The sequence below is a fragment of the Bombina bombina genome, chromosome 12, assembly GCF_027579735.1.
Source record: "Bombina bombina isolate aBomBom1 chromosome 12, aBomBom1.pri, whole genome shotgun sequence".
In the NCBI taxonomy this organism is placed as follows: domain Eukaryota; kingdom Metazoa; phylum Chordata; class Amphibia; order Anura; family Bombinatoridae; genus Bombina; species Bombina bombina.
This window is the reverse complement of record NC_069510.1, coordinates 60,227,684-60,250,588: the sequence shown is the minus strand read 5'-3', so window position 1 is coordinate 60,250,588 and position 22,905 is coordinate 60,227,684. Positions and strand designations below refer to the sequence as shown.

The 22,905-nt window shown below is 39.9% G+C and overlaps 1 protein-coding gene across 2 annotated transcripts in view; it reads left to right on the top strand.

Annotated features, from left to right (window-relative positions):
- LOC128642632 (catechol O-methyltransferase A) overlaps positions 1–12,021 on the top strand; it is a 127,812-nt gene extending 115,791 nt beyond the window's left edge. For both annotated transcript variants that reach the window (XM_053695416.1, XM_053695415.1), the window contains one exon: positions 11,550–12,021. In XM_053695416.1, coding sequence (XP_053551391.1) covers positions 11,550–11,729 — 180 coding nt within the window. In that variant the 3' untranslated portion in view covers positions 11,730–12,021. The remainder of the gene's footprint in view (positions 1–11,549) is intronic.
- Positions 12,022–22,905: the final 10,884 nt, after the last annotated feature.

Here is a 22,905-nt window from a genome sequence, read left to right as displayed (position 1 = left end):
TTCCAGCATCCCAATCTAGTTTCTCTGCGGCTGACTGCTTGGAGATTGAACGCTTGATTTTATCCAAGCGGGGATTCTCTGAGTCGGTCATAGATACCTTGATTCAGGCTCTAAAGCCTGTCACTAGGAAAATTTATCATAAGATATGGAGTAAATATTTTTATTGGTGCGAATCCAAAGGCTACTCATGGAGTAAGATCAGGATTCCTAGGATTTTGTCCTTTCTCCAAGAAGGATTGGAGAAGGGGCTATCAGCTAGTTCCCTAAAAGGACAGATATCTGCTTTATCAATTTTACTGCACAAGCGTCTGGCAGATGTTCCAGACGTTCAGTCGTTCTGTCAGGCTTTAGTTAGAATCAAGCCTGTGTTTAAACCTGTTGCTCCGCCGTGGAGTTTGATTTTAGTTCTTAAGGTTCTTCAAGGGGTTCTGTTTGAACCTATGCATTCCATAGATATTAAGCTTCTATCTTGGAAAGTTCTGTTTTTAGTTGCTATCTCTTCGGCTCGAAGAGTTTCTGAACTATCTGCATTGCAATGCGACTCGCCTTATCTTGTTTTCCATGCTGATAAGGTGATTTTGCGTACCAAACCTGAATTCCTTCCTAAGGTTGTTACTAATAAGAATATTAATCAGGAAATTGTTGTTCCTTCCCTGTGTCCTAATCCTTCCTCTAAGAAGGAGCGTCTGTTGCACAACTTGGACGTGGTTCGTGCTTTGAAGTTTTACTTGCAAGCGACCAAAGATTTCCGTCAAACATCTTCTCTGTTTGTTGTCTATTCTGGAAAACATAGATGTCAAAAAGGCTACGGCTACCTCTCTTTCTTTTTGGCTGAAAAGCATCATCCGTTTGGCATACGAGACTGTTGGACAGCAGCCTCCTGAAAGAATTACAGCTCACTCCACTAGAGCGGTGGCTTCCACATGAGCTTTTAAAAATGATGCTTCTGTTGAACAGATTTGTAAGGCTGCGACTTGGTCTTCGTTTCATACTTTTTCCAAATTTTCCAAATTTGATACTTTTGCTTCTTCGGAGGCTATTTTTGGGAGAAAAGTTCTTCAAGCAGTGGTGCCTTCTGTTTAGGCATCTGTCTTGTCCCTCCCGTTCATCCGTGTCCTGTAGCTTTGGTATTGTATCCCACAAGTAAAGAATGAATCCGCGGACTTGTCGTATCTTATAGAAGAAAAGTAAATTTATGCTTACCTGATAAATTGATTTCTTCTATGATACGACGAGTCCACGGCCTGCCCTGTCAATTTAAGACAGATTATATTTTTTTGATTTAAAACTTCAGTCACCTCTGCACCTTTTAGTTTCTCCTTTTTCTTCCTGTACCTTTGGTCGAATGACTGGGGGGTGGAGTCAAGGGCGGAGCTATATAGACAGCTCTGCTGTGGTGCTCTTTGCCACTTCCTGTTAGCAGAAGGATAATATCCCACAAGTAAAGGATGAATCCGTGGACTCGTCGTATCATAGAAGAAATCAATTTATCAGGTAAGCATAAATTTACTTTCTCTTGTAAAGTGTATCCAGTCCACGGATCATCCATTACTTGTGGGATATTCTCATTCCCAACAGGAAGTTGCAAGAGGACACCCACAGCAGAGCTGCTATATAGCTCCTCCCCTAACTGCCATACCCAGTCATTCTCTTGCAACTCAACACACATGGAGGTAGTAAGAGAGTGGTGAAAAATAGTTAGTTTTCTTTCTTCAATCAAAAGTTTGTTATTTTTAAATGGTACCGAAGTTGTACTATTTTATCTCAGGCAGTATTTGAAGAAGAATCTGCCTGCGTTTTCTCTGATCTTAGCAGCTTGTAACTAAGATCCACTGCTGTTCTCACATATGACTGAGGAGTGAGGTAACTTCAGAGGGAGAATGGCGTGCAGGTTATCCTGCTATAAGGTATGTGCAGTTATAAGTTTTTCTAGGGATGGAATTGCTAGAAAATGCTGCTGATACCGGATTAATGTAAGTTAAGCCTAAATACAGTGATTTAATAGCGACTAGTATCAGGCTTACTATCAGAGATATATACTCTTATAAATTTGCAATATAAAACGTTTGCTGGCATGTTTAATCGTTTTTATATATGCTTTGGTGATAGAACTTTATTGGGGCCTAGTTTTTTTCCACATGGCTGGCTTAAATTTTGACTAGAAACAGTTTCCTGAGGCTTTCCACTGTTGTAGTATGAGTGGGAGGGGCCTATTTTAGCGCTTTTTTTGCGCAGTTAAAATTACAAACTGAGACATCCAGCTTCCCTCAGCAGTCCCCTGAATACTATGGGACATCTCTAAAGGGCTAAAAAGGCTTCCAAAATCGTTTATGGGGAAGGTAAGACCACAGCACAGCTGTGGCAGTTTGTTGTGACTGTTAAAAAACGTCTATTTTGTTTTTTTGATCTGTTTTTTGCATTAAGGGGTTAATCATCCATTTGCAAGTGGGTGCAATGCTCTGTGAACTTATTACGTACATTGTAAAAATTTCGTTTGTTTTACTGCCTTTTTTCACTGTTTTTCAAATTTTGACAAAATTTGTTTCTCTTAAAGGCACAGTAACGTTTTTTATTTGCTTGTTAACTTGATTTAAAGTGTTTTCCAGGCTTGCTAGTCTCATTGCTAATCTGTACAAACATGTCTGACATAGAGGAAACTACTTGTTCATTATGTTTAAAAGCCATGGTGGAACTCCATCTTAGAATGTGTACCAAATGTACTGATTTCACTTTAAGCAATAAAGATAATTTTTTTTATTTAAAAAATTTATCACCAGAGGATTCTGACGAGGGGGAAGTTATGCCGACTAACTCTCCCCACGTGTCAGACCCTTTGACTCCCGCTTAAGGGACTCACGCTCAAATGGCGCCAACTACATCAAGGGCGCCCATAGCGTTTACTTTACAAGACATGGCGGCAGTCATGGATAATACACTGTCAGCGGTATTAGCTCTGGGGTTAGACCTAATACAGAGCATACAGACGCTTTAAGAACCATGTCTGATACTGCCTCACAATATGCAGAAGCTGAGGAAGGGGAGCTTCAGTCTGTGCGTGATATTTCTGACTCAGGGAAGATGATTCAACCTGATTCTGATATTTCTACATTTAAAATTTAAGCTTGAGAACCTCTGCGTGTTGCTTAGGGAGGTTTTAGCTGCTCTGAATGACTGTGATACAATTGCAGTGCCAGAGAAATTGTGTAGACTGGATAAATACTATGCAGTGCCGGTGTGTACTGATGTTTTTCCAATACCTAAAAAGGTTTACAGAAATTATTAATAAGGAATGGGATAGACCAGGTGTGACGTTCTCTTCCCCTCCTATTTTTAGAAAAATGTTTCCAATAGACGCCACCACACGGGACTTATGGCAGCCAGTTCCTAAGGTGGAGGGAGCAGTTTCTACTCTAGCAAAGCGTACTACTATCCCTGTCGAGGACAGTTGTGCTTTTTTAGATCCAATGGATAAGAAATTAGAAGGTTACCTTAAGAAAATGTTTATTCAATAAGGTTTTATCCTACAGCCCCTTGCATGCATTGCTCCTGTCACTGCTGCTGCGGCGTTCTGGTTTGAGCCTCTGGAAGAGGCTTTACAGGTAGCGACTCCATTGGATGAACATACTTGACAAGCTTAGAGCACTTAAGCTAGCCAATTCATTTGTTTCTGATGCCATTGTTCATTTGACTAAACTAACGGCTAAGAATTCTGGTTTTGCTATACAGGCGCGCAGGGCGCTATGGCTTAAATCATAGTCAGCTGACGTGACTTCAAAATATAAGCTACTTAACATTCCCTTCAAGGGGCAGACCCTATTCGGGCCTGGTTTGAAGGAGATTATTGCTGATATCACTGGAGGAAAAGGTTATGCCCTTCCTCAGGACAGGTCCAAATCAAGGGCCAAACAGTCTAATTTCGTGCCTTTCAAAACTTCAAGGCAGGTGCGGCATCAACTTCCTCTAATGCAAAACAAGAGGGAACTTTTGCTCAGTCCAAGACGGTCTGGAGACCAAACCAGACCTGGAACAAATCAGGCCAACAAGCCTGCTGCTGCCTCTAAGACAGCATGAAGAAACGGCCCCCTATCCGGTAACAGATCTTGTAGGGGGCAGACTTTCACTCTTCGCCCAGGTGTGGGCAAGAGATGCCCAGAATCCCTGGACGTTGGAAATTATACCCCAGAGATATCTTCTGGACTTCAAAGCTTCCCCCCAAAAAAAGGGGAGATTTCACCTTTCACAATTATCTGCAAACCAGATAAAGAGAGAGACATTCTTACACTGTGTTCGAGACCTCCTAGTTATGGGAGTGATCCATCCAGTTCCAAAGGAGGAACAGGGACAGAGTTTTTACTCAAATCTGTTTGTGGTTCCCAAAAAAGAGGGAACCTTCAGAACAATTTTGGATCTAAAGATCTTAAAGGGACATTAAACCCAAATTTTTTCTTTCATGATTTAGAAAGAGAATGCAATTTTAAACATCTTTCTAATTTACTTCTATTATCTAATTTATTTTATTCCCTTGATATTCTTTGCTGAAAAGCATATCTAGATATGCTCAGTAGCTGCTGATTGGTTGCTGCACATAGATGCCTCATATGATTGGCTCTCCCATGTGCATTGCTCTTTCTTCAGTAAAGGATATCTAACAAATTAAGCAAATTAGATAATAGAAGTAAATTGGAAAGTTGTTTAAAATTGTATTCTCTATCTGAATCATGAAAGAAAAAATGTGGGTTTAGTGCCCCTTTAAACAAATTCCTCAGAATTCCATCATTCAAGATGGAAACTATTCGTACCATCCTACCTATGATCCAGGAGGGTCAATATATGACTACAGTGGATTTGAAGGATGCTTATCTGAACGCTTGATTTTATCAAAGCATGGCTTCTCAGAGTCAGTCATTGATATCTTAATACAGGCACGAAAGCCTGTCACTAGGAAAATTTAACATAAGATATGGCGTAAATATCTTTATTGGTGTGAATCCAAGGGTTACTCATGGAGTAAGGTCAGGATTCCCAGGATATTATCTTTTCTCCAAAATGGTCTGGAGAAAGGATTGTCAGCTACTTCCTTAAAAGGACAGATTTCTACTCTGTCTATTATTTTGCACAAGCGTCTGGCAGATGTTCCAGACGTTCAGGCATTTTGTCAGGCTTTGGTTAGAATCAAGCCTGTGTTTAAACCTGTTGCTCCGCCATGGAGCTTAAATCTGGTTCTTAAAACCATCTAAATCTAATTTCTCTGAGATGGACTGCCTGGAGATTGAACGCTTGATTTTATCAAAGCATGGCTTCTCCGAGTCAGTCATTGATATCTTAATACAAGCACGAAAGCCTGTCAATAGGAAAATTTAACATAAGATATGGCGTAAATATCTCAGGCATGGTACCCCAGGATTGGCGTAAAGCTGATGTGGTGCCACTCTTCAAAAAGGGAAGCAGGGATGATCCAGGAAGCTATAGACCAGTTAGTCTGACATCAATAGTGGGGAAGATATTTGAAGGGATTATAAGGGATTATATTGATGAGCATATTTGTGTAAACAAGATTATGAGTTCTAATCAGCATGGCTTTAGGAGAAATAGATCATGTCAAACTAATCTAATTAGATTCTACGAGGAAGTAAGTAAAAATATAGATAAAGGGGAATCAGTTGATGTGATATACTTAGATTTTGCAAAGGCATTTGATACAGTGCCACATGAAAGATTAATGCACAAAATTAAGGGACTGGGAATAGCTGTAAATGTTAGCTCATGGATAAATAACTGGATAAAAGATAGGGAGCAACGAGTAGTAGTAAATGGATCATACTCAGATTGGACAAAGGTAATCAGTGGCGTCCCCCAGGGATCAGTACTGGGCCCTGTTCTTTTTAATATTTTTATAAATGACTTGGAGCAAGGATTAAATAGCGACATCTCTATTTTTGCAGATGATACTAAGTTAAGTAAGGTCATTAGGTCAGAGCAGGACGAACTCTCTTTACAAAGGGATTTGCTAAAATTAGAACTATGGGCAAGTGAATGGAAAATGAGATTTAATACGGAAAAATGCAAGGTTCTAAATTTTGGAAGTAAAAATAAGCAGGCTACGTATTTTTTAAATGGGACAAGACTTAGCCAAACACAGGAGGAAAGGGATTTGGGAGTAGTAATAGATAACAAGCTAAAGATGGGTGCACAATGCAGGGCAGCGGCTTCAAAGGCTAATAAGATACTAGCATGTATTAAAAGAGGCATTGATTCAAGGGAGGAAAGCATAATTCTGTCATTATATAAAGTCCTGGTAAGACCTCACCTTGAGTTTGGAGTGCAGTTCTGGGGACCGATTGCTAAAAAAGATATTGCTGAACTAGAAAAAGTTCAGAGAAGGGCCACAAAGCTAATAAGGGGATTGGAGAAATTAACCTATGAGGAGAGGCTAGCCAAACTGGGTCTGTTTTCTTTAGAAAAAAGGCGCTTGAGAGGTGACATGATTACTTTATATAAATATATTCAAGGCCAATATACAGAGATGGCAGAAGCTCTGTTTATTCCAAGAAAATTGTTTCTGACAAGAGGTGATAATTTAAGGTTGGAGGAAAGGAGAACGGAAACGTTTTTTCACTGTAAGAGCAATAAAACTGTGGAACTCATTACCAAAGGAGGTAGTGAATGCCAATACCATAGATACATTTAAAAATAGTCTGGATAAATTTCTGTATATAAACAAAATTCATGGATATGATTGCTAGTATTAAATGGGTCACATTTTAATGGGGTTATTTAAGCTTAACTGGAGATTTTTGTAAGTATTTTAGATTTGTATAGGTTGAACTCGATGGACTTCAGTCTTTTTTCAACCTTATCTACTATGTTACTATGTATGTTAAGGTTCTTCAAGGAGTTCCGTTTGAACCTTTTCATTCCATAGATATCAAATTTTTATCTTGGAAAGTTCTTTTTTGGTAGCTATTTCCTCGGCTCGTAGAGTCTCCGAGTTATCTGCTTTACAATATGATTCTCCTTATCTGATCTTCCATTCGGATAAGGTAGTCCTGCGTACTAAACCTGGGTTTTTATCTAAGGTGGTATCTAACAAGAATATCAATCAAGAGATTGTTGTTCCATCCTTGTGTCCTAATCCTTCTTCAGAGAAGGAACGTCTATTACATAATCTAGATGTGGTTCGTGCTTTAAAGTTTTACTTACAAGCTACTAAAAATATCATCAAACATTTGCTTTGTTTGTTGTCTACTCTGGATAGAGGAGAGGTCAAAAGGCTTCGGCAACCTCTCTTTCTTTTTGGCTAAAAAGCATAATCCGCTTAGCCTATGAGACTGCTGGACAGCAGCCTCCTGAAAGGATTACAGCTCGTTCTACTAGAGCTGTGGCTTCCACTTGGGCCTTTAAAAATTAGGCTTCTGTTGAATAGATTTGCAAGGCGACGAGGTCTTCGCTTCATACTTTTTCGAATTTCTACAAATTTGACACTTTTGCTTCTTCGGAAGTGATTTTTGGGAGAAAGGTTTTACAGGCAGTGGTACCTTTCGTTTAAGTACCTGCCTTGTCCCTCCCTTCATCCGTGTACTTTAGCTTTGGTATTGGTATCCCACAAGTAATGGATGATCCGTGGACTGGATACACCTTACAAGAGAAAACACAATTTATGCTTACCTGATAAATTTATTTCTCTTGTGGTGTATCCAGTCCACGGCCTGCCCTGTCATTTTAAGGCAGGTCATTTTTTCATTTAAACTACAGTCACCACTGCACCCTATGGTTTCTCCTTTCTCTGCGTGTTTTCGGTCGAATGACTGGATATGGCAGTTAGGGGAGGAGCTATATAGCAGCTCTGCTGTGGGTGTCCTCTTGCAACTTCCTGTTGGGAATGAGAATATCCCACAAGTAATGGATGATCTGTGGACTGGATACACCACAAGAGAAATACATTTATCAGGTAAGCATAAATTGTGTTTTTTAATTACGCAATTATATCTTCTATGGTTAGAGGGTATTGCTAGAAGATTGGAACAGGGACCTGTTCCTTTTTTATTATGTGTATACTACTTGCAGACGATTCCTCATTACACCTTTCTATTGCTGGAGGGTATTGGGGATTTTTCATATCTTGTCCAGTATAAGAGTGGAACAGGGGTCTGTTCCTAGATGTACATATATTTGATTTATCCTGTTTTTCTGGCATGTCCATTTAATTTTAAAGTGACAGTATTCATTTTACAATAATTTATTTCATAATAATATATTTTGTGCTAGCCTCATGTCTCTCAGGATGATGCTGTTCAGGCAATGCCTCAGCTTTTTCCTTTAACGTCCCAAGCCTCAATGGAGTCACATGCAGTGCCCTGTGGTTCCTCTCAATCTCCTGGAGGAATTATTTGCTTACAGAAATTGCTGCACATGTATCTTCTGTGGTATCTGCGGCGTTATATGCTTTTCGGCAAAAGGAAAATTAGACATTCAGATAGTAAGGTTCTGTTTCGCCTACTGCTACACAGATTGACATTCCTCATAAGCCTGATGAGGAGGATGCATCGGTAGCTCTGAGGGTGAAATCTCAGATTCGGACAGTATAATTCCTTCATCTGATGCTTAAGTAGTATTCTTCAGATTTAAGCTTGAATACCTTTGTGTATGGTTAAAGGAGGTTTTGGCTACTTTGGAGCGACTTCGATACATTTATCGTTGTCAACCCTACAGAATCTAGTAAACTTTATATATACTAGGATTCCTCTGTGGAAGTTTTTCCTGTTCCTGACCGTGTTGGGAACTGGTGAAGTAGCTCAGTTGGTAAATGAACTGACAGGTCACAGGTTCAAATCCCGATAGGGCCAGCTCAGCCCTTCATCCTTCCTAAGTCGATAACATGAGTACCTTTGTAAAAGATTTTTCACAGGAATTGGAGAAGTCAGGGATTCCTTTTTCCGTGTGTCCTGTCTTTCAAAAGATGTTCCTGTTGTCTCCATTACATTTCATGGCGCACAGTTCCTAAAGTAGTAGGGACCATTCCTACTATGGTTCAGAGAAATTCGATCCATATAGAGGATAGCTGCTCTTTTAAGGATCAACAGACTAAACTGGAGGCTTATATGGAGCCTCTTTGTCAGGTGCAGCATCTTAATGGTTTGATGCCTTGTCAGATTCCTTTTTGATAAAGACTCCTTTGGAGGAGATCCAGAACAGAATTAATGCTCTTTAGCTATACAATTCTTTTATTTCTGGTGCTACCATGCAAATTTTTTAGCCAGGAAACAATATATCTGGCTTCGCTGTGCTAGCCCATGGGGTGTTGTGGCTATATTCTTGGTCAGTAGATTTTTCCTCTGAGTCCAAGTTTCTAGTGCTTCCTTACAAGGGTAAGACCTTGTTTGGTCCTGATCTAACAGGTCTTTTCTACCTTAATAGTCCTAAAGGAGTTTGCCCCCAATCCGGGATTGGGGGGGTTGAATCTCTCTGTTTGTCTTTAGACTTGGATACAAGATGTTTCAGATAGGCTGCGGACATAGTATCTCATGGTTACTACATAGAATTCATCCTTTTTCCTGCCAGAGGCAGGTTACACCTCTTAATTTTATCTGCAGGTCAGATAACAGTGAGTTGGTTTTTTTTTTAAGTGCGTTTGGGACCTCTCTTCCCTGGGAGAGATAGTTCCAGTTCCTGTTCGGTAACAGGGTCTCGGATTCTATTGGTTACTGTTCGTGACAATATCACGACTGTAGCATGTTTTTCGTCCTATGGTAGACCTAAAGTGTCTCAACAACTTTTCTCAGGTACTGTCTTTCAAAATGGAAACCAGTGGTTCCATTCTTCCTTGGTTCTAGAGGGTCAGTTCATGGTGACCATAGACCTGGAGGACGCGTATTTCTATTTCCTGAGTTTTGTCTTTCTGTCAAACCCTTTCAGTCTGTGGCGCTTCCCTTTGGCCTTGCCACGGCCCACAGAGGGGGCTATTTTGCCAGTGATCAGCTTGCAGGGAATTGCTGTGATGCTTTTCCTGGACGACATAATGGTTCAGGCACTATCCTTTCAACAAGCTAGATCTAATTTCCACGGATGGGAAGTGAATCTGAATGTGAGTTCCCTTGTTCCAGCTACAGGGGTAATTTTTCTTAGGGACCATATTAGTTTCCCTATCTCTGAAAATATTTTTTTCAGAGATCAGAAAATCTTGGATTATTTCCTCTTGTCTCCGCCTACTGTTTGGCTCTTCAGTGGCTCAATGTATGGAGGTATTTGGTCTGATGGTTGGCCTTCATCCCTTGCTTGATTCCATCTGAGAGTCTGCTGTTATGCATGCTCAGATAGTGGAACAGGGATCATGTGGTTTTGTCTCTGAGGATAGGTCTAGATCTGTCATTATGAGTTTATTTCCTTTGGTGGCTTTTCAGGAGCATCTGCCTTGGGACACATGCTTCCGGAGACCTCCCTGAGTCATAATGTCCACAGACGCCGGCCGGTTGGGTCGGTGACTATGGACTTGGAAGCAGTTTGCTATTCCATAACCATTTTGGAGTTAAGCGCGATTTATGATGCTCTGATGAGGAACTCCTTAGCCATGATTGGCGTGGATTGTTCTGTGGGCAGACGCTCACATTTGTTGTTTATCCACTATTTGCATTTCAGGAGTGGATACCGGGATACCCTTTTTGGACAATAAAATGAATCTTACTTTGCACACAGTGACGCTTTTCATAAAGCTATTGAGCCTGCAAAGAAGACCGCTGTCTGAGCTTAACTGGATAATAAGATTTCTATTTATACCTTAAAGAGACCATCACGCTCCCACAGAGCCTACACATCTAAGACACTTAGCACAGCTAAGATTTTACTTGCTGCATTCGAGACCTACCTATGCTAGCACACAATCTAATTGCTAGCATATAGTTCCTTCCCAACATTGCACTTTATCCTACGCTCTTGAGTAACTTATACTCATTTTGTTATATTGTATACAATAACCGGTTATTGAGTTTAGATGTTTTATTTCAATGTATTTCTTGACTATTTATTTGTATCAATTATGACTTTGCATTTAATCTCGACACTCATTTATTGTTGTATTATCCCCTATCAGTAAAAATATAAAAATATTTTTCATTTTAATCTGCCACTTATTTCAATAGCTTCAGATTCCTGTCAGAGATTTGATTTAGCGCTCTCCTATACTGTTTATTGACTCAGGCACCTCCGCACCTTATGTTACTCCTTTTTGTCTCCATTTCCTTTCCGTCAAATGACTGGGGGTTGTGGGTAAGGGAGTGATACTTAACAGTTTGACTGTGGTGCTCTTTGCCTCATCCTGCTGGCCAGGACTGATATTTCCAACAGTATTTAGATGAACCTGTGGACTCACCATATCTGGAAAAAATTAATTTATCAGGTAAGCATAAATTTTAGTTTTTTCCTTGAAACCACCCCTGTCTTTTGTTATTTTTCCTTTACTACTAGATCCAATCTCTGGTTATTGTACAAGTTACCAAACGTAGAACACGTGAAACTACAATATTGCATAATATTTCTTATCTTTACTCTTCTTGTAGGAGTGTGGTTTACTACGAACTGGTTCAGTTCTTCTGGCTGATAACGTGACCTGCCCAGGAGCCCCCGAGTTCCTGCATTATGTACGGAACAGCACCCAATATCAGAGCCAATATTTCCCATCCCAACTGGAATACCTGCAAGTGGAGGATGGAATGGAAAAGTCTGTTTTCTTGGGATAACACAGAGGTCCTGAGATATCACTTTAAGGGGTCTGGTCACTGCTGCATCCCCTCATATTGTCCTACAGACTGAAAACTAGCTTAGTATGTTTGGTCCAGACAGGTACCATACCAGAGGACACAGTGTCCCTTCAACTGCAGATGACATCTGCATGTGCTCTTGTAAGCACACGTAATAAGATATAGCTTCTCCAGCTTCCAAACACCAGACTCCTCATGTTTTTATTGTATGACTGTATAGCAAGTAAAGTATAAGATTGTTTGTAATACATGATGTGGTTTGATTTGTCAAGCAGTGCTTGTGTTGTGCTTTTATTCTCCAGCGGTGTAGGGAGTTATTACATACATTGTTGTGACTTGTATGTCTGACTGACAAGCCCTGCTGTAGTGCAATTGGTTCGGCAAGAGCATGGGGGTGGTTACACAAGCAATTGCTTTTGCAATCTTAAATTCCGGTAACCAATGCAGCTGAGAAGGCCCCGTAGGCAAATGAACAGGTTTACTTTGTGAGGAACTTGTTCGTACTCAGAATGATAAATGGGACCCTTTGTCTGTTTTTTTTATAATGATGAAGGAATTACATTATGGTCATGTGTTATAACTGTGAAATGTATTATCCTTTCATTAAGTAAAGCCAGGTTTACTTATAAATTAGATGAAATTGTTATTGATTAAAAAGATAGATAACGCCTTTACTACCCATTCCCCAGCTTTGCACAACCAACATTGTTATATCTTGGGACGTGAAGTCATAGGAGGCAGGGGAGGCACTACCTCCCCCTGCCATATTGGGCCAAAGTTTAATTAAATTAATTTTAATAATAAAAAAAAATCACTTTTTTTTCACCCATGTAACGCTATAGAGAGGCATCATACAGGACTGAATCTCTCCATAGCAAAACATGGATACATTTCTTCAATAGCAGCAGGGCCACCCACTGGTTGTAAAACTACCTTAAAACTACCTGAAGCAAAATTATGACCAATAGGAGGTATCCCTTATGCTGCTTCTTAGCGAGGGAGCAATCTATCAGTTGGAAATTGAATAGAGGAGCATAGGAGTATGTTTTTTGTAAGTTCCTCTGCTTCCCTCGGCACTCCGGCAGGTTCAAGCCAAGACAGCTTGAAGGCGTTAGGAGACTGATTTGAATATACACTCAAATATAAATTGAGTGTAAACCATGGGCTGCAAAGTTTCAGTGTGGACTTCATTGTGTGTATGGGGGGCTGCAGAATCTGCCATCATGGTCTTTCTTTAATATTTTAACACTTTGGCTGCCAGTGATGAATCTGCATTCTGCAGTGCAATATACACACACTAACATTACACACAGAGAGACACTAACAGACACACTGTTTGGCTGCCAGTGATGGATCTGCATTCTGTAGTGCAATACACACACACTAACATTACACACAGAAAGACACTAACAGACGCACAGTTTGGCTGCCAGTGATGGATCTGCATTCTGCAGTGCAATACACTCACCCTAACATTACACACAGAGAGACACTAACAGACGAACAGTTTGGCTGCCAGTGATGGATCTGCATTCTGCAGTGCAATACACACGCACTAACATTACACACAGAGAGACACTAACAAACGCACTGTTTGGCTGCCAGTGATGGATCTGCATTCTGCAGTGCAATACACACACACTAACATTACACACAGAGAGACACTAACAGACACACAGTTTGGCTGCCAGTGATGGATCTGAATCTGCACTGCAGAATGCAGATCCATCACTGGCAGCCAAAGTGTTGAAAAAAACATGCAATCATGGTCTTTCTTTATTTTTTTAACATCATACCAGTTAGGACATTGAGAATTACCTTAGACAGGGTCGGAACTACCAGGGAGGTTTTAACACATTTTTTAAAAAAAAAATTGTTTTTGATCTGTGGGATGTCAGTATATTGTGACTTGCAGGGAGCTATGGACAGACAGAAGTATCATGCTGCACTGTCTCCCTGCGCACTCTGCTAGATATCTGCTGGCTTCTGTTAGTAGAGCTTGACAGCAGTACTGGGACCTGCCCCTAACCTCAGGCAGCTCTGTGTTACTGGAGCTCATGTGTCCTGCAGAAGCACTGCTGTTAACAGACAAATGTGGAATACCTTACCTTCTGCTGCACTTTCTGGTAAGTGCACTAACTTATTTTCAGAGTGGAAGTTCCTGGCATCCTTCTTCCTGCAGGGCTGGTGCAGCACATGTTGATGTCTGTGCAGAAAAGTGTCACTCTGTCCCCCAATTAACACAGCTAACAATGCTGATTTCGCTTCTGAGGTTAAGACCTAATTTCCCTTCCCCCTTCTGCTCCTTATTAGATCTAACCTCTTGGCTACCAAATAAAACAGAAATGACAGCCAAATCGAAGTACTTCAAATTGTTTAAAAAGCATAGTCAGCTAAATGTATTACTATTTATAATATATATCTGATTCCCATAGTGTCTCTCTCTGTGTAATGTTTGTGTGTGTGTGTGTGTCTGCGTAGTGTCTATGTTTCTGTGTGTGTATGTGTTAATCTGTGTTTGTATATGTGTGTGTTAATGTGTGTTTGTTTCTGTGTGTATATGTCTGTTAGTGTCTCTCTGTGTGTATGTGTCTGTATTAATGTATGTTTGTGTGTGTTAGTGTCTCTCTTTTATCTGTATATGTCAGTGTGTGTCTTAGTCTTTGTGTGTGTATCTGTGTTAGCGCCTCTGTCTATGTACTAGTGTCTATTAGTGTTTGTGTTTGTTAGTGTAGCAATGACTTTCTGAAAATTGCAAGCTTTTAAACTTCTACTGACTTTTCTCTGCCTCTGTTTCTAGCTCCAGATATTTTATATTTTCTCTCTTGGGTTTCTCCTTACTTTCTCTTATCAGACATCTCTCTCACCATCCTTTTAATAGACCTCTGATTTATGGTTCCCTGTACAAAAAAGGGTATCAAAAACATAAAGTACAGATTAGTATGTGTGTGTAATTGGTTCTGATACTTGCTAGTGCCTCCCCATGTATTGACCTCACCGCACGTCCCTATCATTATACTTTATAACATTAAAACCTCTAAATGTCTGCCTGTTTCTAAGCCACTACAGACAGCATCTTATCACATGCTTTATTAGCTGTTCACAACAAGAGTCTGTTAATCCATGTACATTAACATTGTGCTTTCTCCCATGGAGTTGTACATGACACCGCACTAATTGGCTAAAATGCAACTCAATAGATAAAGTCATGTGATCAGGGGGCTGTCAAAAGAGGCTTAGCTACAAGGTAATCACATAGGTAAAAAGTATATTAATCTAACAATGTTGGTTATGCAAGACTGGGGAATAGAGAATAAAGGGATTATCTATCTTTTTAAACAACAATTTTGGAGTTGACTGTCCCTTTAAAAGGACAATAAACCCAAATTTTTTCTTTCACGATTCAGATAGAGAATACCATTTTAAACAACTTTCTAATTTACTTCTTTTATCTAATTTGCTTCATTCTCTTGATATTATTTCCTGAAAAGCATATCTAGATAGGCTCAGTAGCTTCTGATAGGTGGCTGCACATAGATGCCTCATGTGATTGGCTCACCAATGTGCATTGATATTTCTTTAACAAACAACATCAAAAGATTGCAGCAAATTAGGTAATAGAAGTAAATTGGAAAGTTGTTTAAAATTGTATTCTCTATCTGAATCATGACAGAATTTTGTTGGGTTTAATGGCCCTTTAAGCTTTCATGATTCAGATAGGGAATACAATTGTATACACCTTTCCCATTTACTTTTATCATTAAATTTGCTTTGTTCTCTTGGTATTATTTGTTGTGTTGAAAGCTAAACCTAAGTAGACTCGTATAATAATTTCTAAGCCCTTAAATGCAGCCTCTTATCAGTACATTTTGACAGTTTTTCACAGCTAGACAGTGCTGGTTAATGTGTCGTATAGATAACAGTGGGCTCACTCCTGTGGAGTTACCTAGGAGTCAGCACTGATTGGCTAAAATGCAAGCCTGTCAAAAGAACTGAAATAAGGGGCAGTCTGCAGATGCTTAGATACAAGGTAATCACCAGGGATAGACACAGACAAAGGCTGTGGCGGACATTTTCCAAAGTGCAGACCTTAGTGAAGGACACCAAGGTACATTTGAAATTAAAAACATTATTTTATAGTGCTGGGTGTTATTATACTGATGTAGATACCACTGATCCTATAACCAGCCCTCCTCTGGCTATACCAATGAGCCAGTGTCACTACTGTGTCATTATATAGTGCTGGGTGTTATTATACTGATGTAGATACCACTGATCCTATAACCAGCCCTCCTCTGGCTATACCAATGAGCCAGTGTCACTACGGTGTCATTATATAGTGCTGGGTGTTATTATACTGATGTAGATACCACTGATCCTATAACCAGCCTTGTCTGGCTATACCCATGTGCCAGTGTCACTACTGTGTCATTATATAGTGCTGGGTGTTATTATACTGATGCAGATACCACTGATTCTATAACCAGCCCCCCCTCTGGCTATACCAATGAGCCAGTGTCACTACTGTGTCATTATATAGTGCTGGGTGTTTTTATACTGATGCAGATACCACTGATCCTATAACCAGCCCTCCTCTGGCTACACCCATGAGCCAGTGTCACTACGGTGTCATTATATAGTGCTGGGTGTTTTTATACTGATGCAGATACCACTGATCCTATAACCAGCCCTCCTCTGGCTACACCCATGAGCCAGTGTCACTACGGTGTCATTATATAGCGCTGGGTGTTATTATACTGATGTAGATACCACTGATCCTATAACCAGCCCCTCCTCTGGCTATACCCATGTGCCAGTGTCACTACGGTGTCATTATATAGCGCTTGGTGTTATTATACTGATGCAGATACCACTGATCCTATAACCAGCCCTCCTCTGGCTATACCCATGTGCTAGTGTCACTACTGTGTCATTATATAGTGCTGGGTGTTATTATACTGATGCAGATACCACTGATCCTATAACCAGCCCTCCTATGGCTATACCCATGTGCCAGTGTCACTACTGTGTCATTATATAGCGCTGGGTGTTATTATACTGATGTAGATACCACTGATCCTATAACCAGCCCTCCTATGGCTATACCCATGTGCCAGTGTCACTACTGTGTCATTATATAGCGCTGGGTGTTATTATACTGATGTAGATACCACTGATCCTATAACCAGCCCTCCTATGGCTATACCCATGTGCCAGTGTCACTACTGTGTCATTATATAGCGCTGGGTGTTATTATACTGATGTAGATACCACTGATCCTATAACCAGCCCTCCTCTGGCTATACCCATGTGCCAGTGTCACTACTGTGTCATTATATAGCGCTGGGTGTTATTATACTGATGTAGATACCACTGATCCTATAACCAGCCCTCCTCTGGCTATACCCATGAGCCAGTGTCACTACGGTGTCATTATATAGCGCTGGGTGTTATTATACTGATGCAGATACCACTGATCCTATAACCAGCCCTCCTCTGGCTATACCCATGAGCCAGTGTCACTACGGTGTCATTATATAGCGCTGGGTGTTATTATACTGATGTAGATACCACTGATCCTATAACCAGCCCTCCTCTGGCTATACCCATGAGCCAGTGTCACTACGGTGTCATTATATAGCGCTGGGTGTTATTATACTGATGTAGATACCACTGATCCTATAACCAGCCCTCCTCTGGCTATACCCATGAGCCAGTGTCACTACGGTGTCATTATATAGCGCTGGGTGTTATTATACTGATGTAGATACCACTGATCCTATAACCAGCCCTCCTATGGCTATACCCATGTGCCAGTGTCACTACTGTGTCATTATATAGCGCTGGGTGTTATTATACTGATGCTGATACCACTGGTCCTATAACCAGCCCTCCTCTGGCTATACCCATCTGCCAGTGTCACTACTGTTGCTGGGTGTTATTATACTGATGCAGATACCACTGATCCTATAACCAGCTCTCCTCTGGCTATACCCATGTGCCAATATCACTACTGTGTCATTATATAGTGCTGGGTGTTATTATACTGATGTAGATACCACTGATCCTATAACCAGCCCTCCTCTGGCTATACCCATGTGCTAGTGTCACTACTGTGTCATTATATAGTGCTGGGTGTTATTATACTGATGTAGATACCACTGATCCTATAACCAGCCCTCCTCTGGCTATACCCATGTGCCAATGTAACTACTGTGTCATTATATAGTGCTGGGTGTTATTATACTGATGCAGATACCACTGATCCTATAACCAGCCCTCCTCTGGCTATACCCATGAGCCAGTGTCACTACTGTGTCATTATATAGTGCTGGGTGTTATTATACTGATGTAGATACCACTGATCCTATAACCAGCCCTCCTCTGGCTATACCCATGTGCCAGTGTCACTACTGTGTCATTATATAGCGCTGGGTGTTATTATACTGATGCTGATACGACTGGTCCTATAACCAGCCCTCCTCTGGCTATACCCATGTGCCAGTGTCACTACTGTTGCTGGGTGTTATTATACTGATGTAGATACTACTGATCCTATAACCAGCCCTCCTCTGGCTATACCCATGTGCCAGTGTCACTACTGTGTCATTATATAGCACTGGGTGTTATTATACTGATGCAGATAACACTGATCCTATAACCAGCCCTCCTCTGGCTATACCCATGTGCCAGTGTCACTACTGTGTCATTTTATAGTGCTGGGTGTTATTATACTGATGCAGATACCACTGACCCTATAACCAGCCCTCCTCTGGTTATACCCATGTGCCAGTGTCAATACTGTGTCATTTTATAGTGCTGGGTGTTATTATACTGATGCAGATACCACTGATCCTATAACCAGCCCTTGTCTGGCTATACCCATGTGCCAGTGTCACTACTGTGTCTTTGTATAGTGCTGGGTGTTATTATACTGATGCAGATACCACTGACCCTATAACCAGCCCTTGTCTGGCTATACCCATGTGCCAGTGTCACTACTGTGTCATTATATAGCGCTGGGTGTTATACTGATGCAGATACCACTGACCCTATAACCAGCCCTTGTCTTGCTATATGCAGATACACATCCAGTATTTTACTCAGGCTTTATTTATTCCATAACTTATCATCCAATATCGCTAGCAGTCTCTTGACAAGCCACTAACTTTATTCACACTACATACTTTTTTTATTCCTATTATTTATTCAGAAAGAAAAGATATACTAAGGTTGTGGCGGACACTGAAAGGGCTAGTCACGGACACCGGTGTCCGTGTACGGACACCTTGCCTATCCCTGGTAATCACAGAGGTAAAAAGTATATTAATATAACTGTTTTGGTTATGCAAATCTAGGGAATGGGTAATACAGGGATTCTGGGTTTTTTTTCTTAAACAATAAAGATTCTGGAGTAGACTGTCCCTTTAAACAGACAATATTATTAAAATAAATTTATCAAACATTTGAAAAAGCAGCTTTTAAGGCATGTTGATTTTTTTTATTAGCCTGAAAAATGTGAAATAAAGCTGATTAAATTTACAGCAGTATCAGTGTACTTCCTATTGATTCAAGTGGTTGTAGGTACAGCTCCCACATCTATGTTAATGGGGAGGGACACCCTACAAGCCTAACAAAGAAAGGTATATTCATGGAGCTTGATTTATTTATATTCTTTGGTCAAATGTCCTCTTTAATACGATGTGGGTGATTTTAGCGTTGGGTAAATAAACGGTTTAAAAGGGACAGTAAACACCTTGACATTTCAATATAAAAGGGCTAAATTTACAAGCTAAATTAAAGGGATATGTAACCCAAATTTTTTCTTTTATGATTCAGATAGAGCAGACAATTTTAAGCGACTTTCTAATTTATTCCTATTATCAATTTTTCTTCGTTCTTTTGGTATCTTTATTTTTGGTTCAGAACCCTGAGTATCGCTTGCTGATTGGTGGCTTCATTTCACAGTTATTTTGGACTGTGCTTGAGCGCTACACTTTACTCACAATACAAGCGCAACAAGCTTGCTTATAGCACTACCTGCTCCACCATTTAAAAGTACATAGCGCGCTAAAAGTTTTGGCCGTGTTAAGATGCTATTCTTTGCGTGATGCTGCACAAAAGATACCGCACCCTGCACTATCAAACCCAAAATATGTTGTGCTGCATAATAAAACAACTTTGCAGTATACTTCCACATCATTTATTTTGCCCCCTTTTTTTGTAATTTGGTTCTCAGACCTGGCAAAGTACCCTGCAGACTCCTCAATGCTAACCTTGCTACATATATGCCCCTAAATGTCATAAGAACAAAACTGCACAGCCTCACACTAAATGAATGTGGCTATACTTAACATGTTAAAGGGTCATCATAATAAATAAAAAAATACACTAATTTTAAATAAAATTTTGTGTTTAATCAGCGCTGTTGATTGGGTCAGCAGCAGTTTCCGCTTGGGACCAGAGGTTATCTGAGGCTCATGAGTGGTACTTTAACTGCGTTTAATCCCTTTGCGGGGGTTAAAAGGACATAAAACCCCAAATGTTTCTTTCGTAATTCAGATAGAACATACAATTTTAAACAACTTTCCAATTTACTTCTTTTGTCAAATTGTCTTTGTTTCTTGTTGAAAAGCAGGGATGTAAAGCTTAAGAGTGTTAGCAAGAGCACTAGAGGGCAGCACTATTTCCTGCTATGTAGGGCTTCAGGCATGTGCACGCTACCTAGCTAGGTATATCTTCAACAAAGAATAGCAAAACAAATCTGATCATAGAAGTAAAATGGAATTTTTTTTAAATTGTATTCTCTATCTAAATAATGAAAGAAATAAAATTGGTTTTGTGTCCCTTTAAATGCATAGTAACTTTCCATTTTACTTTTTATCAAATTTGCTTTATTCTCTTGGTATCCTTTGTTAAAGAAACAGGTGAGCCAATGACAAGAGGCATATATGTGCAGCCACCGATTGCCAGCTAGCTCCCAGTAGTGCATTGATGTTCCTGAGCCTACCAGGTATGCTTTTCAACTAAGGATACCAAGAGAATGAAGCAAATTAAATAAAAGTAAATTGGAAAAGTTGTTAAAAATTGTATTCGCTATTTGAATCATGAACATTTCATTTTGACTTTACTGTCCCTTTAAGATTTAGTATCCCTTGAAATGGAAATTGCTCACTCATGCGTATTGGCTTCCAATATTTCAAGGTAAAAGCCAGTGCTCTCCAGAACTTCCTGTAAACACAGAGTTTCAATCCCTGTTTAATTTACGCAAACCACTTACAGCCTTAAAGGGACATTACTTTTCTTTCATGTAATTAGCAAGAGTCCATGAGCTAGTGACGTATGGGATATACATTCCTACCAGGAGGGGCAAAGTTTCCCAAACCTCAAAATGCCTATAAATACACCCCTCACCACACCCACAAATCAGTTTTTACAAACTTTGCCTCCTATGGAGGTGGTGAAGTAAGTTTGTGCTAGATTCTACGTTGATATGTGCTCCGCAGCAGGTTGGAGCCCGGTTTTCCTCTCAGCGTGCAGTGAATGTCAGAGGGATGTGAAGAGAGTATTGCCTATTTGAATTCAATGATCTCCTTCTACGGGGTCTATTTCATAGGTTCTCTGTTATCGGTCGTAGAGATTCATCTCTTTCCTCCCTTTTCAGATCGACGATATACTCTTATATATACCATTACCTCTACTGATTCTCGTTTCAGTACTGGTTTGGCTTTCTACAAACATGTAGATGAGTGTCCTGGGGTAAGTAAGTCTTATTTTCTGTGACACTCTAAGCTATGGTTGGGCACTTTTATATAAAGTTCTAAATATTTGTGTTTAAACATTTATTTGCCTTGATTCAGGATGTTCAATATTCCTTATTTCAGACAGACAGTTTCATTATTTGGGATAATGCATTTGAATAATCAATTTTTTCTTACCTTAAAATTTGACTTTTTTTCCCTGTGGGCTGTTAGGCTCGCGGGGGCTGAAAATGCTTCATTTTATTGCGTCATTTTGGCGCAGACTTTTTTGGCGCAAAAAATTCTTTGTTATTTCCGGTGTCGTTCTTGTCACCGGAAGTTGCGTAATTTTTTGACGTTTTTTGCGCCAAAAGTGTCAGCGTTACCGGATGTGGCGTCATTTTTGGCGCTAAAAGCATTTAGGCGCCAAATAATGTGGGCGTCTTTTTTGGCGCTAAAAAATATGGGCGTCATTATTGTCTCCACATTATTTAAGTCTCATTGTTTCCACCATTGTTTCTGGTTGCTAGAAGCTTGTTCACTGGCATTTTTTCCCATTCCTGAAACTGTCATTTAAGGAATTTGATCAATTTTGCTTTATATGTTGTTTTTTCTATTACATATTGCAAGATGTCTCAGATTGACCCTGAATCAGAAGATACTTCTGGAAAATCGCTGCCTGATGTTGGATCTACCAAAGTTAAGTGTATTTGCTGTAAGCTTGTGGTATCTGTTCCTCCAGCTGTTGTTTGTAATGTTTGTCATGACAAACTTGTTAATGCAGATAATATTTCCTTCAGTAATGTTACATTACCTGTTGTTGTTCCATCAACATCTAATACTCAGAGTGTTCCTGTTAACATAAGAGATTTTGTTTCTAAATCCATTAAGAAGGCTATGTCTGTTATTCCTCCTTCTAGTAAGCGTAAAAGGTCTTTTAAAACTTCTCATTTTTCAGATGAATTTTTAAATGAACATCATCATTCTGATTCTGATAATGTTTCCTCTGGTTCAGAGGATTCAGTTTCAGAGGTTGATGCTCATAAATCTTCATATTTATTCAAAATGGAATTTATTTGTTCTTTACTTAAAGAAGTCTTAATTGCATTAGAGATAGAGGACTCTGGTCCTCTTGATACTAAATCTAAATGTTTAAATAAGATTTTTAAATCTCCTGTAGTTATTCCAGAAGTTTTTCCTGTCCCTGATGCTATTTCTGAAGTAATTTCCAGGGAATGGAATAATTTGGGTAATTCTTTCACTCCTTCTAAACGTTTTAAGCAATTATATCCTGTGCCATCTGACAGATTAGAGTTTTGGGACAAAATCCCTAAGGTTGATGGGGCTATCTCGACTCTTGCTAAACGTACTACTATTCCTCAGTCATAGAGGTTTCTCTGACTCTGTGATTAATA